At 42.9% G+C, this 18,621-nt stretch overlaps 1 protein-coding gene across 3 annotated transcripts in view; it reads left to right on the top strand.

The window, feature by feature from the left end:
- The window catches only part of RFWD3 (ring finger and WD repeat domain 3), a 52,801-nt gene extending 38,613 nt beyond the window's left edge, over positions 1–14,188 (top strand). For all 3 annotated transcript variants that reach the window (XM_034672914.1, XM_011234688.3, XM_011234687.3), the window contains exons 7-13: positions 2,154–2,268; positions 2,776–3,004; positions 5,583–5,733; positions 6,905–7,081; positions 8,772–8,986; positions 9,634–9,845; positions 11,738–14,188. In XM_034672914.1, coding sequence (XP_034528805.1) covers positions 2,154–2,268; positions 2,776–3,004; positions 5,583–5,733; positions 6,905–7,081; positions 8,772–8,986; positions 9,634–9,845; positions 11,738–11,881 — 1,243 coding nt within the window. In that variant the 3' untranslated portion in view covers positions 11,882–14,188. The remainder of the gene's footprint in view (positions 1–2,153; positions 2,269–2,775; positions 3,005–5,582; positions 5,734–6,904; positions 7,082–8,771; positions 8,987–9,633; positions 9,846–11,737) is intronic.
- Positions 14,189–18,621: the final 4,433 nt, after the last annotated feature.

The raw sequence follows: 18,621 nt of genomic DNA, 5'->3' as shown, positions 1-18,621 counted from the left end.
TATATTTTATATGTTACATGTATTATGTACTATATCATTAAAATAATACCTAACTTTTTCTTAATGTTTTCCACATTTCTAGGCTACACGGCTACACATTCCTAGGTTTATCTTTGAGTTTTTTCAAATTGTTGCAAATCTCTAAAAAAAATTTCCAATGTATTTATTGAAAAAAATCCACAATTCACCATGTTGCTCAGGGGTCAGGGGTCAGGTCACCTGTACTGATTCTTTGCTAGTTGTATATATGGCAAATAGCATCTCCCAGTCTGTGGCTTGTCTCTTTAACTTATTTATGTTATCTTTTGTTGAAGGTGAGTTTTAAATTTTAATGCAGTCATGTATCTCTTGTTTTGTGTTTTTTTGGTCTCCACTGCTTCAAGGTCGTAAAGACATAACATCTTCTAAAGGTTCTTTAAAAATTTTGCCTTTTATGTTGGTTTTAAATATTTTTTAAGTATAGTTTTATGGATAACCAGGTGTCATAGCATAATTATTAAGTAATATGTTCCTGTATAAGTTTTCATTGCTACCTCGATCCTACATTGTTTTTGTGTATGAATGGACTACTTTTAGGTCCATGGTCTCTTTGTTAATTCTTCCCCCAGTATTCTGAAGTTATAATTTATTGTAGTTTTAAAATACCTCCTCCCTGGGGCACCTGGGTGGCTCAGTCATTAAGCTCTGCCTTCGGCTCGGGGCGTGATCCCAGCGTTCTGGGATTGAGCCCCACATCAGGTTCCTCTGCTGGGAGCCTGCTTCTTCCTCTCCCACTCCCCCTGCTTGTGTTCCCTCTCTCTCTGGCTGTCTCTCTTTGTCAAATAAATAAAATCTTAAAAAAATAAATAAAATACCTCCTCCCACCTTGTTCTTCAAATTGACTTTGATATTCTTGGCATTTTGCTCTTAATTTTAAAATTAGTTTCCTAAGTTCCATTTAATGCAATTTCAATCAAGATTTCAAAGAGAACTTTTTCCCTTTGAAATCTTGATTGAAATTGCATTAAATTTTTAGAGTAACTTGAGAAGGCCTATCTTCATGATTTTGAGTCGTTCCAGCTGTGAACATTATATAATATCCTTCCACTTGCTCACGGTTTTCGTGTGCCTTTTACCAGTGTACTTTGCTTCATAAGGTCTTGCATGCTCTTTAACTTTATTCCTAGGTTGTTATTGTTAGAATTGCTCTTGTGAATGATTTTTTTTCTATTATATTTACTAATCAGTTATGCTGCATATGGGAAATGCTATTGATCTAATTTTTTTTTAGTTCATTTATTTCTTCAGTATTCTGTATACCCACCCTGGGGCTTGAACTCAACAACCCTGAGATGAAGAGTCACACGTTTCTCTGACTGATCCAGCCAGGGGCCCCAATCTAATTTTCTTGATCTTAATTCCTGCACCTTGCTGAATAGTTTGTGGGCTCTCTTGAACTTTCCATGAAGATAAATAGGGCAGCTTTATCCCTTCCTTTCCAGTTTTCATCTTTTTTCTATCCTATCTTACTAAGTGGAAATCTTTTTTTTTTTTTTTTTTTTTTTTGCCTATTTCGAAAGTGTCTTTACATGCAAATTTGTAATTTTTATTTTTGGTGAATGTGTTTTTTTCATTATGCATTGTTCCTCTTAATGCCTATTCATGCTTTTGAATTCTAACCAGTCTTAGCATTTTCCCAGTATATACCTTCTCTCTTCTTAACTTCAGCCTTGCTTTTGTAGTGTTATTTAATTTCAGTATCTGATGAACAGCTGGTAACTTACTATTTTCTTTTAACCCAACGAATAACCTTGGTCTTTTAACATTGTCATTTTACTTTTATAATTTGGCCCTAACTTGAGAACTGAGCTTGGTTCTGTGCCCTCACTTGGCATTTTTGCATTTTTAGTCTCATTCCCTAGTAAGAGCCAAATTCCTGGGCATCACTGCTTGCGTTAACACTGAATCCCAGTGATTCGTGAGTTCAGCCCTTCATGCTACTTTTCTGTAGTGTTTCTGAATGTGAAAATTTTTTCTTCTGTTATGTTTTATTCACTGTCATGACGTATTTACAGCAAAGCGTGTGTATCACAGCGTGAACTTAATCTGACATCTTGTTGGGAAGTCTTCTGTGGCCTTCCTGATCTTCACCTGTTGCTGGCTTCCCCTTCTAGTTCCTTACTGAAGGAGCAGATGCTGAGGAAGCAGGCCGAGTTAGAATCGGCACAGTGCCGGCTCCAACTTCAAGTCCTCACTGATGAATGCAGTAAGCTTCATAGTCGTGTCCAGGTAGGTTTGCCCATCCTAATCCAGAGAACTTTGGTGTAGGAAAGCAAAAGGAATCTAAATAGAACTTTGGTTCATCCCAGATACAAATAAGGATTTACCAAGTTTTTCAGGAAGTAGGGAAGACCAACTCTTTATTCTGTTTTTGATTAGGGCATTTGTTGGAAGTGTAGACACTTGAGGATGAATTCTACAATTTGAACTTTGAACAAATTAAAGAGCCAGCTGATAATTCATATTTTAAGTCATTTACCTCCGTGAATCTACCAGTAAAATGAGGGGTTTGGCCAAGATGACCGTTAAAGACTTTGAGCCCTCCAATTTCTGATCTGTGCTCTCGTTGGCTCAGTTGCTTGTTGAAATACAGGGAGAACGGCAGCGGTGCTCAGGGATTTGCGTCAGCATTTCCATAGAACGGATAAGAAGTGTCCCATGTTAAATGAGGGAATTGTGCATGAGGGCAATATCAAACGAAAAGGCTTCACATTTACATCCTTTCTTTCATTGTAGGACTTGCAGAAACTTACTGTGCAGCATCGGGATCAGATTTCACAGTCACCCAGCGGCTCCCAAGCACGTTCCCTGAACTGCCTGCCTTCCAGCCAGAACCAGCGCAAGTACCATTTCCAGAAGACCTTCACGGTGTCTCCGACAGGAAACTGCCGAATCATGACATACTGTGATGCTCTGAGCTGCCTGGTGGTATCACAGCCTTCTCCTCAGGCCTCCTTCCTGCCAGGTGAACAATCCAGAACCTCAGCTTTCATGTTCATTATTGGACTTCATTTATTTCCCTCCTGTCTTTGTAGAATCCAAGACTCGCTAGTGGGTGGACACTGACCACAGCCCACCAAATCATGTTCCTAATGTGTTAATGCAGATATTCTAAGGTGCTGCAGAGATACCTTCAGTGTCCGCTCTGTAAATGTATTCATTCTGTAAATGTATTCACCAAGAGCTCAGAAATACTAATTAATAACTGTGATAAAGTAAGAGAAGATGGGGTACTTGGAAGCATGGGTTACTGGTACAGTCCAAGGAGGACAGCACTCCCTGTATGTCTCTAAAGTCACAGATTCGTGGGGGCACCTGACTGGCTCAGTCTGTAGAGTATGAGACTTGAATTTGAGCTCCATGTTGGGTGTAAAGATGACTTAGAAAAAAAAAATTTTAATATAAATTAAATAAGGTCACAGATTCATTTTAGACTAGGAATTTTTTTTAAGTTTTTTGTTTTTTTTTAAGTAATCTCTACACCCAACATGGGGCTCAGACTTAGAACTCCAACATCAGGAGTCGCGTGCTCTACCAACTGAGCCAGACAGGTGCCCCTAGACTGGAAGTATTTTTAAAAACACTATCCCAGGGGTGTCTGGGTGGCTCAGTTATACAGTGTCCAACTTCTGATTTTGATTTGAGTCGTGATCTCAGGGTCATGGGATCGAGCCCCATGTTGGGCTCCATGCTCAGTGGGGAGTCTGCTTGGGATTCTCTCCCTTTCCCTCTGCCCTTTTCTTGCTCGCTTGCACTCTCTCACTCGCTTGCTCTCTGTCTCTCTAAAATAAATAAGTAAATCTTAAAAACAAAAAATACTATCCCAGGGGCTAATTCAAGTTGAAACAAGATTTAATACTTATTTTCAGTGGTATTCAAATTGACAAATTCCAAATAAAAGAATTTGGAATACATTAATTACTGATAATACAGCAAATTCTAAATTTTCTCATATCTTGTGCTTTTTAAAAAGCTTAATTTTAAGTTGTCTTAATGTTGAAAACCTTCTCAAATGCCCAGTTAAATCATTCCTAATTATAGTAGGTGTTTCTTTCCACTATCTTCAACATATGGTTTTTCCCAGCTGTCAGGTCCTTTTGCTTCAGCCTGATTTCCTGTTTACCCACTTAGAAGTTCCATTCAGAGGCTTCAAAACTGTGTCCCCCTAAACTTAGGTGTATATAGGATTAGACGTAGAATTCCTAGATGGTTGTATATTTTTCTCTTCACTGATAGCTGTCAGTTGAAAGAAGCTCCAGTTAAGGGGAACATTAAAGGATTGTTTATAATGTTTCTATATCTCATCCACATCTTTAATAAAAGGTTTATCAAATAAAACCTTCCCTGCAAACTGGAAAAATATTCATTTCTTTGGATTGTTCCCCCAGTTGGGTCTGATCTGTTCCTTTTTCCTTAATGCATCTATTCCACACAGCACCACCAGCCCTTGATAGCCTGTTGATGCTAATTTCTCTGTTTCCCTTGATCAGTTACTAAGCCAGTATTTGTGTTCCCTGGTGATTTAAAGCCCATAGTTTCCCTGTTCGTCTCTCTAGCTCTCCTAATTCTGTTTCAGGAGAAAACACAATGAACTTTTCCCACTTCGTTTCCCAGAGAAGCTGAAGTGTGACTCGAGGCTATCCTGAATCTAGGATTTGACAAATCTTGTTTGTGGATGACTTGGATAATAGTAGATACTTAGTAAAAATAAATACATTATTAGAGCTTAGGAAGAGAACAGAGTAACAAATAAATTAAAAAGGACAAGTTTGGGAGGGATTTTTTCCCCCTTCTGGAATGATGCAAATTGATTAGAATACTTGAAGTGTTTATTCCATTCAGACAAATGTCGCATATCTCCACCACCTGACATGGAAATCACCTATCTCCATTCTTTACTGTTCACTCTCTCTGCATCTTCAGTGTCTGTGGATCTCTATATTAATAGTTTTATTGAAATTTGACTGACATACAATAAATTGTGTATACTGAAAATATAGTTGTATGGATTTTGATACATGTAAACACCCCTGAAACCATCCCCACAATCAAGGTAATGAACATATCTATTGGCCCAGAGTTTTCTCATCCCCTTTATAGTCTATCTCCCATTTGCCCCTCCTTCCTGTCCCCATCCCCAGGTGGCCACTGATCTGCTTTCTGTCACTATACATCAATTTGCATTTTCTCGAATTTTACATAATCGTACAGTTTTAACTTTTTTGTCTGGCTTCTTTCAGCATCGAGTTGTGGAGATTCATCCATATTATTGTATCAGTAGTTTTTCTTTGTACTCCTGGGTAGTATTTTATTCTATGTACATGTACATATAGTGGTTTAACCATTCACCTGTTGGACATTTGGAGTGGAATATACTTTTTAAAATAATTATAACCCTGGTGAATTTTTATTTTCTTTGTTTGATCAGCTGTTTTCCAGGGGTTTATATGCCAGGAAAACTGAACAAAGGAGCTACTTGAAAAGGTAGTTTGCTTTGCCTTAAATTGACTTTCAGTGATTTCACGCTCTCTTGTCTTTGGCAGGCTTTGGTGTTAAGATGTTGAGTACTGCCAACATGAAAAGCAGTCAGTATGTTCCCATGCATGGCAAACAGATCCGCGGACTGGCTTTCAGCAGTCGGTCCAAAGGCTTACTACTCTCGGCTTCCCTAGACAGCACTGTTAAACTGACCAGGTGAGTGCTTCGGGGAGGAAGTTGGGGCCTGCGTTTAGTGTTGAACAGCATGGAAATTAGTGTCTGTGTTAGGATGGCCTTAGAGTGCTTGTTGTGTTTTTGTTTTTTTGTTTTGTTTTGTTTTTTGTCTGAGGCATTGTCTTCTAAGGTCCAGGTACATTGAATTTAAAATGTGTTGCTTTTTACATTTTGATACAACAGGCTACACAACAGTATGTGCAATGTCCTGTTTCTTTAAAAATTATTTGTGTTACAAAATACATCGTAAGTCAGGTAGATGAGAGGAACACCCTACAGATGGTTGAATGACAATATGGAGGGAGCCTTGGTACTGGGTACCGTGGGGTTACCATACCAGCTTGGACCTGCTTCCTCCTGGTCTGTTACCGGGATCGTCCTGCTGAACAGAAATGCTCCCTAAGGAGCTCACTGCCCTGGAGTGCCCTGACTTCTCTCGTCAGTAACCCTCAGTTACTGCATTTTATCCTTCATGTGCCCTGCGACTGCTCTGAACCAGATCTGAATGCACTCAGTGCCTTCGTCTTAGAAAGTAGTTCTGATCGGATGTCTGATAGTTGGTTTCCTGTTCCATAGTTAAATCTGAGGGACATCATGATACCACTATCAGGCCTCATAAGCCTTTCGATTTTTCAAGAATGCTTCAGTTTAATTAGCCCCAAAAGTCAACATAGCATTATGTTTATACGTAGGTATAAAAGGATTTTTTTTTCCTCGTCGTGTTAAAAAATAGATGGAAAAGGGGCAGGTTAAAGACCAAAGTGTTATTAATGACTACCTCTGGGTGGTTGGATTGTTAGTTTTTGTTTTTCTCATAGGTATGTTATAATTTTCAGCAGTGAATATTGATTACCTGTATAATAGATGATTATGGAGAATTGGGGTAGAGTGGGGAATGTACTGTTTAAATACCACTTTAACTTACTCTTTTATTTTCCTTACATTTCAAGAGGAAGGCCTGTGTCCTCCAAAACAAATATTTTGGAATCGAAAGGGGTTACCTGGGCAGTCCCTAGAGGAAATTGGGAATCCCAAATAGTTTGGGTGTGTGGGTGTATTCTTAAAAGATTATCACTGAAATGATAATTTTTGTATCTTTGTTATATATTTGATTTTCTTAATGCATAGTTGTAAAAGTCTTCTGTTTCCGCAGCCTGGAGACAAATACAGTGGTCCAGACTTACAATGCTGGACGTCCTGTCTGGAGCTGCTGCTGGTGTCTTGATGAAAGTAATCACATCTATGCTGGACTGGTCAACGGTTCGATCCTGGTGTATGACCTTCGAAACACGAGCTCTCATATCCAGGAGTTAGTACCCCAGAAAGCCAGGTAGGGAGCCACTTACTTTTTGCCTATAGGCAGCTGCTTTCTCTTGGACCGTCATATGAATCCTCTCGTTTGAGAGCGTTTCACGTTTGGACAGAATTCCTCACAAGGGCAGTTCTCCGCGTGCAGTGATGTGTTCTCACTTTGGACTCAGTAAGATCTTTTCTCTGTGTTTGTGAGATTTCTGCATGGTAGAAAGCCCTGGTGCCAAGTATAGCCAGGCTTATAGTCACTCATCACCCAACGTGGCAAAATGAAGTCAGATTTGTGTTGAAAACCCGGCTCCACTGCATAGGAACTGTGTGACCTTGGTCATGGTTCTTGGCCTGTTACAGAGACTTGCTTTAATAGCCACGTGTCTAGCGCACAGGAAGAGAGCAGTGAAGGGTAGGCCTATAAAAAATGATTCACTACTCTCTAGCTAAACCAAGTTGGTCTAAAGATGCCATGTTTATAATGCAGTTCCAGAGTTGGGAGGTTTATAGCGTCAGCCCCGATTCTGAGGGTGGGTGGCCACCAGTACCATGGTGACTCAGAATTTGGTGAGTACCTTTTGGGTGTAATACTGTCCTGAAGGCATAAAGTTCTCAAAAGATGAAGTGGAATCTGACGTAGGTCAAAATGAGAAGTATCTTAAAAGATAATTGACATTTCCAATGTGAATATATATTAAAAAGGGAGCATGGGGACCTAAACATAAAGATACCACTATAGTAATGATACAGTAATGGTTACTAAACCTCGACTCCACACTTTGGGGTCTTCTCATTCAGGTGGGTAGACTCACTCTTCAGTTATGTGGTCTCAGCCTGAAGATGACAGATGTGAGCTCCTGGCCAACATGGGGACTGCCGTTGATGTTGACGGACCCGGGCCGAGCAGGTAGTAAAACAGCAATGAGCCAGGAAAGAGTATTTGTATGGAGCATTCATCTCTGCTTCAGTTTGCTTCCTTGTGACAGGACGATGAAAGAAAGCAGGCAAAGTGGCCGCGTTGGCAAGTCCAGCAGCAACAGAGTTCATTGGAACAGAGTAGGCAGGCTGATACTTCTGAGAGGATTCTTGGCATACAGTTCTGGTCATATGCTTGCAGAGAGAGATTTAGAAAATTTCTAAAGGAACCATCTTGTTTCTGAATTAAAATGTAGTTGCTTCATGGGCACCTGGCTGGCTCAGTCGGAAGAGCATGTGACTCTTGATCTCAGGGTCATGAGTTGGAACTCCACATTGTGTGTAGAGATTATTTAAATTAAAAAAAAAGCAGTTGCTTCAGGCAATATTTGAAGGGTCTGTCAGTTACTTCTTGGAAGCTTTATTAGATGTGTAAGCTGCATTTCCTTTCTGACTTTCTTGTGTATGTGGCTAACTCCATTACTAGAAAGTTCACACCGGTCACTCTTCCTTGTATTTGTGATCTTGTATTATTAAATTCCCTTGTCCTTTTTTTTTTTTTTTTTTAACTTTTTTACACATGTGGTATCTCCTCTGAAATTGAATGCAGAGATTATAGGTATCTATTCTTTTGTTTCTGCAGAGTGGGTTGGTAGTTTGTATCAAATATCACAAGATAGTGACCCACAGAAGGTCTTCAACCTCTTCTGTAGAGGTGGGACTGTGCTCGGGCTCCTGGCAGTAGGGTCTGGAGCAGTACAAGTATTGGAATGTGAAACATGGTTTCCTTTCTTCCCCTTCAGATGCCCACTGGTATCCCTGTCATACATACCGAGAGCTGCCTCAGCTGCATTTCCATATGGTGGGGTGTTGGCTGGAACCTTGGAGAACGCTTCCTTCTGGGAGCTCAAAATGGGCTTTTCTCATTGGCCTCATGTGCTGCCCATGGAGCCAGGGGGCTGCGTAGACTTTCAGACAGAGAGCAGCACCCGGCACTGTCTTGTGACCTATAGGCCTGGTGAGTGTTGGGACGTTCTTGTGGGACCTGTGGTTTGTCTGGGAGCGGACTGGTTCAGGGGAGGAAAGGAGAGCTTGCCCTACCCTTCAGGTGGCACTGGGAAGCCCCTCACAGACTAATGGCTCTTGCTACTGCATGGAGGTTGGTGGCCCCACATTCCTCCCTAGCGCCTGCCTTTGCTTCTCACTCGTCTGAGAATTCTGCCAGGTACTCCCTGCAGTGAGTCAGCCACTTGAGGAGCCCCTGTGATTTAGAACAGTAATGGAATGAGGAGGCCTCATGTATTGAGACCAGTGAGTCACCCCCAGTGCAGTTTCGTGTCTTCTGCTTGCCCTTAAGGAAGATGAAAACCTGAGCCGGGGTCTGGCAGGATACAGTGATTTTACTAAAAAGGATAACTTATGCTCAGAATTGTTTCCCTCATAGGCAAAAATCTATTGTAGATAACTTGCTTTATCTTAGCTTGGGGTTCTGAATTTCATGTGTGCTGTGTCACTTGTTACTGTGGTTGCTCTATAGCTATTGTTAATGGTTTAATAAACTGTGGCCCTTCCACTCAGGTAGTTTGGAAGCATCTGAGGTTCAGGTACTTCATTAATTTCTTTGGATCATCCCCATGGAGCAACATTGATGTCTGTGTCCCGTAGATAAAAATCACAACACTTTACGAAGTGTGCTGATGGAGATGTCCTACAAGCTGAATGATGCTGGAGAGCCAGTCTGTTCTTGCCGTCCTGTACAAACATTCCTTGGCGGACCCACCTGCAAACTACTCACCAAAAGTGCCATTTTCCAAAACCCAGAGAATGATGGCAGCATCCTGGTGTGTACTGGGGATGAAGCATCAAATTCTGCCCTGGTGAGCCTATTATTTTTTTATACTGAAGTGTATAAGCCAAAGTTCTCCATAATTGCACGTATCTGTGTATGTGTGTGTGTAGGGTTGTTTATTTTTACACAAGTCACACTTTACATATTGCTCTGTAATTGATCCTTCTCCCATTTAACTTCCTGGCTTGGATAGCTTTTCATTTAAATATCTGTAGATTCATCTCAGTCTTTTTTATGTGAGCTATAGTGTCCTGTGGGGCATCTTGTGAATCTTTAAAAAAAAAAAAAAAAAAAGAACTACTGAAACCCCTATAAAATAATTGATTCAGGGGTACCTGCATGGCTCAACTGGTTAAGTGTTTGCCTTCCGCTCGGGTCATGATCACAGGGTCCTAGGATTGGGAGCCTGCTTCTCCCTCTCCCTCTGCCACTCCCCCTGCTTGTGTGCTCTCTCCTTGTCAAATGAATAAGTAAAATCTTTTACAATAAAGAGATAGATAAAATAATTGATTCAGGTACCAATTCCATCAGTTCAGGGTGAAACCGACAAATGAATGGTTGATGGGGAATTGTACAGTGTGGGGGGGTCAGTCTGTCACGTCTGGACACACTGATCAACCTTAACATGACTGTAAGTGGTTAGCAAGAAATAATGTGCCTCTTAATGTAAGACCATATGAAGTGCATGGCACTGTCTACGAGATGCCCTTGAACCTAAATCTAATCAGGCTTTAGAGTGTTGCCGACCAGTATAGCTGCACTGGCCCATAAGCACTTGAGATGTAAGTAGTGAATGAAGTTAATTTTTAAATATTTTTTTAATCTTAGCCTTATGTTGCTAGTGGTCACCTTATTGGGTAGCACCACTATAGAGTAAAGGTAAAATGACATGAAGTAAGAAAAAAAAAATCAGTAAAGCAGATATGGTGAAAAGCTTAATAATCTGGGTGATGGGTAGTTCAATGTATTACCCTACTTTTTATTATGAAAAAATTTTTTTCATAATAAAAATTTTTCATAATAAAAAGTTTGTGAAAAGGATAAGAAAGCGCTAGTTAGATTTCATGAGGGGCGCCTGGGTGGCGCAGTCGTTAAGCGTCTGCCTTCGGCTCAGGGTGTGATCCTGGTGTTCTGGGATCGAGCCCCACATCAGTCTCCTCCGCTAGGAGCCTGCTTTTTCCTCTCCCACTCCCCCTGCTTGTGTTCCCTCTCTTGCTGGCCGTCTCTGTCAAATAAATAAAATAAAATCTTTAAAAAAAAAAAGAAGAAGAAGAAGATTTCATGAGGGCAGAGACAGGGACTTTTTGTCTTGTTGGCTCTTCTGTCCCTCGGTGGAAGGGCTTGATTGAAGGGCTGAATGCTAGCTTGGTTTTCAGATCCACTCACAGGTAGACTAACTGCTTATCACAGTGGCAGAGGCCACGCCTAAACTATGTCGTGTATCCTGGCTATGTGAGGGTTAGGAACAGCCAGTTTTCCTCCCCAGGCAGTGCCCTCTCTGCCGGTCTCTTGATGTTGTCTGATGGTATTAAGGAGGGCACTTGTGATGAGCACGGGGTGATGTATGGAACAGTTCAATCACTATTGTACACCAGAAATTAATATCACACTGTATGTTAACTAACTGGAATTTAAGTAAAAACTTAAGGGCGCCTGGTGGCTCAGTCAGTTAAGCGTCTGCCTTCGGCTCAGGTCATGATCCCAGGGTGCTGGGATAGAGCCCCACGTGGGATTCCCTGCTCAGAGGAGAGCCTGCTTCTCCCTTCCCTCTTTATTCTCCCTCCCTCCCTCCCTCTCTCTCAAATAAATAAATAAAACCTTTAAAAAAAAAACAAAAAACACAAAGCTGTCTGATGACCAAGCAAGCGAGTCCCCCTGCTGAACTGAATGACTCCTGACCCTTCTCTCTGTCTTCTGTAGCTGTGGGACGCTGGCAGTGGCTCGTTGCTGCAGGAACTGCAGGCCGATCAGCCTGTCTTGGACATCTGCCCATTTGAGGCGAACCACAGCAGCTGCTTGGCTACCTTAACAGAGAAGATGGTCCACATCTATAGGTGGGAGTGACTGTGTCTGGAACTTGGCAGGCATGCTGCTGGTTTACGTTAAATGTTTGCCAGCAGCTAGCAGCCCTGAGCAAGATCCCTGCTTATTGTCTGTGGCCTAGAACTTCTGGGATCATGATTCCTCTGGGTTGATGTCACTCAAAGACTCCAGGTCATTGAAACACTACAGATTGTGTATTTGCGGTGTCCATCGAAAGAGTAAGTGACTGGTTCTCCCATCTACATTATTCATGTCTTGGGTTAAAATCCTTCATGAATCTGTTTCTGATGAGACATTCTGCTGGACCTGAGAGAATATCCTCCAAGCAGTCATTTAGGATATGAGTGTACACCAGGCATTTTCTGAAGGATGTGACACCCACCTAAGTGGTCTTGTCACTGGAGCTATGTGACTTGGGGATGAACGCTTGCATCCCAGAAAGGACTAACCATCTTCGTGTTGCTTGGATGCGCTTCGATGCAGGCGAATCTTCATTTGAACACAAGAGGGCGCTATACAACCTGGTGAAGATTTGATCTACTTCTGACCCTGTGTGTTGACAATGCTTTTGGTCTCATCTGCACAGAAGTGTGTGGTAGAGCACATCTGGTCTGCTTTGTGGCAGCGACAGATTCATTCCAGGTGTGCAGTGCTGGGATGTTGGCAAGCCCAGCGATGGAGGCGGCTGATGAGCCTTCCCTAATGCTGAGTGCATTAAGTTCATCACGTTGTGGGAGCCAAGGAAAGAGACCGGTTGTTTGAGCAGTGGGGAAGCCTCGTTTTTTTCTAGCTAGCTTGGGATCTCAGGCTTGGTTTTATATAAGCCAGTGCTCTGAAAACCACTCCTTTTCCCTCACACTAGGAAAAGATGAGTGATACGTGAAAGCTCGTACTTGAGTCTCTCCCAGTAAAAGAGATCAAGAGCGAGGGGCTAACCAGGAGAGGCTTAAAAAAGAGAAGCTGCTCAGGCCACTGCTGAAAACGGGAGAAGGACCTGTCTCTTCCACTTCGAAAGAATTCCTATCTGAATAAAGCCAAGCTGTCAGAGTGGGGGCTGTTCTTGAGTGTGTTTGGGGTTCCCAGGAAAAACCTTCCTCACGGGAAACAGGTTTGGCTTCAGCTTCCTCTGATCTGCCTCCCTTCCTAACCTTTTTAAAAGTTGTTAGAAAAATAGTTAATCTCAGGAAGATAAGAGTGGTTGGAGACCTGTGTGGATTGCAGGGAGAAGCCCACCAGCTTTCGTTCCGACCGTGGACTGTCCAACATTGCGGCTGCACTGCTCTCCAGGAGAGGGTTCAGTTGGTGTCTCTTTGCTTTACCCAAGGCTGCTCTGCTAAACCGCAGTCCACAGCAAAACGTGCCTCAGGCGTGGGTGGCCAGCGCCCTGTTCTTAGAAGCAGGATGTCCAGCAGTGTGACTTTCTTAAATAATTGTTCTGGAAATGTGATTATTTTTATTTTAGAACAGTTCTGGCCTGACAAGTCCTGAGCTGTTTCCAGCATTTCTCACCAGCAAGGCTTATTGCAGCAGGTTTCCCCAGAGTTCCAAGTTCTAGTTGTGCCTTTTTTTAAAGAGTGGCCTCCTTCTATTTTAGTACATCTTTCAAAAAGCCAGTTTCCAGAGCCTGGGAAGGAGCCCTGTTTTCTCAGAGGACATACTCCTTTCACTATGTCGATGATTCAGAATGACTGCCTGGGCCTAGAGCATCAGTGGCAGGAAGGGATTTGAATTGAAAGCAGAACTCATCTGGTTTCAGCAGATTGTCAGAGAGGATGCAGTCGGGCCGGCCCTGGCAGCCTTTGTCTTTGGCAGGGACAAACCTGGAGTGGGGTTAGGATTTGACTAGACTGGAAGTACACTCAGCTCATGCTGATTGATCCCCCGCCCCCCAAGCATAGGAACCAAGGAACTAATTACCATGGAGGCTGGATCAGTCTCAGGTCTTGCCAATTCTTGCATTCCTCCTGTAAATATGAATGCTTCAGAAACAAATTTATGTAACTTCAACTGATTTCTCCAAAGGAAAAGACTTTGCCCGAAGCCACCCTACCCCTGCCCCCCGTAGCCCGCAGGAGATCCCCTCTGTAGACCCAGGCTCCAGTCTCTCGTGCAGCACCAGGCTCTGCCCCAACATGTCCCCTCACTCCGGTCTCTAAGGTAGTTCTCCCATTTGAGGGTTTGGAGTTAAGCAGACTCCAAATACCTTATCGATGTATATATCCTTGTACCTGCTTTGACAAACAGGGCAGTCGGATCTCTGTTCATATTCTGTGTTTTAATGTTTGTGTTACTGTTAACATGAAAATAAAGCATTTGCCATGTGTACTAGCTCCTGGTGTCTTTTGTCTCTTGGACTGCCAGAGGCAAGAGCATGTCTGCCTCTTGGGAAAATGGTATGATCTCAGCCTGGTGGATTTCTTCATTTCATGCAGTACTGGGTCCAGATTACACAGGATGGGTCTCTGGACTGAAGTAAACATCTTACTTAAATTGGTGAGGTGCTTTTAACTGGCGGTTCTTTTCTACTGTTGCTTAATGGGAAACTGTGTGTTTGTTTCTTAAGAACTTAACCTACACTGGTTATTTGTCTGTTTGCTCTCAGGTCCAAGGGGCTTAATCTTGGAAACTACATTTCCCAGACTCCCTTTGCCCATTGGCTTCCTTGGTATTTTCTTTGAAGCCAGAAAACCATAATGTGGGGGAGGAGGGGAGTGGAAGAGAGGACTTACCCTTTTATTTCTTTTAGTCTTTGGCAGCACTGAGGCAGGGACAGCAGCTCTGGGCAAGCCTGGACTCCAGGTTCCTGCTCTGCACAGTTCTGGCCTCTTGCCTCAGTGTCTTTGCTCTGTTTAGTTCAGGAATTTCTGTTGCCATAAATCATGCTTCTGGGATTAGTTTGGAAAGGCTGAAAATGTTTTCCGGCTGAACAACAAATGGAGTATACTAGACTCGAGGAGGACCGGACCTGTATGTGGAGGCTTGCTCTTGTCACGGAGCCTCGTGCTCCAACGTAAATGACAGAGGTCCTGGGGTGGAAGGAACCGCTGCATTACTAAGAACCCCAACACCATTTTTTTTCTTTTCTGCAGTACTTGTTTCCCCTCTCCGATCGGCTGTCAAGTGAAATTCTGGGAACAGACATTTGTGTGTCTTTGTCTTTTAACAAGTCAACTTTGGTATGTTGGTAACAATTGCTTCTCTTTATCCCTTTAGGGTTTACAAAGTCCCTTCCTAATCTATTGATTAATTTTTAAATAATGTCATGGAATAAGTATTGTTATTCCAACTTACAGGGAAAGAAGCAGTTAAAAATCCTATTAAAGGAGAGTGGCATTAGATAGCATTTAATTAAATTTTACATGTTCTCATATTTACATCCTATACTTGGATGTTACTGACCACGAAGCAGGAGTTGGGAAAGCGGTGAAAGCTCACTTCCACTCTTGACATCTCCAGCTCCACAGCAACCTCGGCTGGTTCCCCACATCTCAGTTCTCCTACATTGAAAATGAAAATAAAGGGGCTCCTAGGTGGCTCAGTCAGTTAAGCATCTGTCTTCGACTCAGGTCATGATCCCGGGGTCCTGAGATGGAGCCCCAAGTCCGGCTCCCTGCTCAGTGGGAAACCTGCTTCTCCCTCTGCCACTGCCCTTCTCCCCTGCTCATGCTCGTTCTGTCTCTCAAATAAAAATTTTTTAAAAGGTAAATAAAATAAAATGAAAATAAAGCTGACAGTCCTGAATATTATCATAGTTTTCCACTCTTGTGGATGCCGAGGCTGGTAACACCACTGCCCGGTACAAGGGTCCATGACTCATGGCTAGAACCTCTCAGTTCAGCCCTCATAGGTCAGCTGAAGAGGGAAAGAAAGTGGTGGAGCTGTTCTGTCTGCTCTCGAAAGCAGGTGCAGGGCTGGCTGAATAAGGAACCTGCTGTTGAGATGGGATGTGAGGAGGGATGCCATGAACACTCACTCGCCCCTAAAAAGTTAACAATAGCTTTATCCAAATACAGCTCCACTAAGAAGGGCTCACCTAGAAGCTGGACATGGGCCGAAACTAACAATATCTGGATTTGGTTAAAATGAAATGTTACCCATTGAGAGGAAAACGGGAAGTGCAGAACTTAACATGATTGGGTAAAAAGACCTGGAGGTTCTGTTACGTAAGCTAAGTTGTGTGTGAGCTGCCAACGGTTGGACGAACTGTGGGTTAATAAAAGTGGGGGCTTGGCAGACCACTTGTTCCTGGAATGAAGGAGGGAATATCTGCCTCTGGATAAATACTTTGCCATCTGATTAAAATACCACCACTAGGGGAAGAAATATAAAACAAAATGCCACCACTAGGTTAAAGCAGTGTTTCGAGAAAGGTCCTGGTAAATGCCTAGGCTTGAGCTATGGTAGGGGTGTTGCATGTTGGTGTGGCTCCATTGTTTCTCTTAAACATGGTGTAGAAAATCGATTGTTCGTCAAGAGGTCCCTGGTTCATATCTGGGTGCCCTGTGCCCTCTCAAAAAAAAATCATTAGATTAGCCAGCAATAGATAGGAAGGAATGAGGGCCTAACCTAAGAAAGAGTGTTGAGGTCAGGAGAGGAGAAATTGTTCTAGAAACTTAAGCCCTTCAAAGTGCTGAAACCTGACTTGTACCCCAATGGAAGCTCTAGAATTGGCCTTGACACCAGGCCCCCTCGTGAGGACGGTGTCCTGTTAAGTCAGTGACTACTTCACTAGGCAAACAATACGCCTCTTTGCTCAACTCACATGAGTCACTTCCTACCTGAGTCAAGGAAAGGAAACCTACCTTATCAGATGCTGACATTTACATCTCTGATCAAGACCCCTCTCCCCATAAAAGGCATGAGATTCCTTTACAGTAGGGACCACGGTTTGTGCAATGTGGCAAATTGTTGTAAGGGAGGTAGGACATCCAAACTCTAAAATGCTGAGTTCCTCTCTGGATCTTAGATTCTCAACGTAGATAATCAACTGATGTTTCTGTGACAGGCGTGTTCAGGTCCCTTAGCTGCATAATTTGGGGGTGCCTGAAAGCATGTTAGTACATTTTTCATCCCTTAAGTCCTAATGGTGCGGTACAGCTTTTATATGAAAGCAATGCCCAGAGAAGTTACAGAACTGGCCCAGGTGTGGTGGCGGTGAAAATGAGCCTCTCAGAACTCCCTACGAGGGGAGCAGAACCGACTCCTCCTGCTGTTCCAGCTGCTAAGCCCTGAAAATCCGTTAGAGCCGCCACAGCAAGAGGGCCCTTCCTGAGGGTTGCTCCAGCCAGTGACCGAGGAGGACAGCAGGGCTACTGAGGCAAGCCCATTTCTAGGAGAGGCTGAACTCCTGACAGGCAACTTTAGCTTGAGGAGTCTCCCATGGCCTTATCCAAACCTTTTTTTTTTTTTTAAGGTGTATTTATTTAAGAGAGAGGGCGCATACAACTGGGGGGAGGGGCAGGGGCAAGGGAAAGAGAGAGAAGCTGACCCCCCCGCTGAGGGCAGAGCCAAATGCAGGGCTCGATCCCATGACTCCGAAATCATGACCTGAGCCAAAATCAAGAGTTGGACACTTAACTGACTAAGCTACCCAGGTGCCCCCTGAGCCAAACCTTCTTAAGAGTTGAAGTGCAGTCTAAGTTCAGTCTAAGTTCTTTCCACCCATCCAACTTTCCCTCCCTCTATGTTTCACTCCAGGTCAGACCTGCCTCATGTTTAATGGCTCTTTCACTCACCCAATTTTTCCCACAGGTGTTACCCCTAATAAATGTTTGCATGGCTAATTCCCCTTCCTTTTCAGGCAGTGTGTGTGTGTGTGTGTGTGTGTGTGTGTGTGTGTGTGTGTGTGGTAAAATGCATATGACAAAACGGACCATCTTATACATATTTATTCGTTTACTTTAAACTCTATGGCCAACATGGCACTTGACCTCATGACCCCAAGATCAAGAGTTGCACGCTCTACTGACTGAGCCAGTCAGGCGTCCCACCCTCTGAGACATTTTTAAGTGCAGTTCAGTGTATTTAGTACATGGGTTTAAGTACGGTTCCGTGTACTAAGTTCACATTGTTATCCATCTGTGTCCATAATTTTTCATCTTGTAAAACTGAAACTCTATACCCATTAAATAATGACACCCCATTCTTCCCTCCTCCCAGCCCCTGGCAACCACCATTCTGCTTTCTTTCTTTTTACCGTTCTACTTTCTGTCTTTGTATTTGCTCTAATCACCTCATACAAGTGGATCATACAGTATTCGTCTTTGTGACTGGTTTATTTCACTTAGTGCAATTTCCTCCAGGTTCACCCATGTGGTAGAATATGTCAGAGTTTCCTTTTGAAGACTGAAAGATATTCTGCTGTATAAGTAGACCACCTTTTCCTTATCCATTCATCCGTCAGTGGTTACTTGGGCTGCTTCCACATTTTCGCCTTTGGGAGTAAGGTTGCTATGAACATGGGTGTACAAATACTTCTTTGAGACCCTGCTTTCAGTGTTTTTCACCCAGAAATGGAATTGCTGGATTACAGTAATTCTGCTTTTAATTTTTTGAGGAACTGCCATACTGTTTTCCATAGCTGCTGTACCATTTTACATTTCAACCACCATTGCACAAGGGGTTCGAGTTCTCCACATCCTCGCCCACCTTTTTTTAAATTGTCTGGGGGTTTTTTTAAGTTTATTTTTTTAAGTAATCTCTCCACCCAGCATGAGGCTCAACCCACAACCCCGAGATCAAGAGACACATGCTCTTCTGAC

This window comes from Ailuropoda melanoleuca, chromosome 12 (genome assembly GCF_002007445.2).
Source record: "Ailuropoda melanoleuca isolate Jingjing chromosome 12, ASM200744v2, whole genome shotgun sequence".
In the NCBI taxonomy this organism is placed as follows: domain Eukaryota; kingdom Metazoa; phylum Chordata; class Mammalia; order Carnivora; family Ursidae; genus Ailuropoda; species Ailuropoda melanoleuca.
The sequence above is the reverse complement of the archived record's forward strand: the minus strand, read 5'-3'. Positions and strand labels throughout refer to the sequence as shown.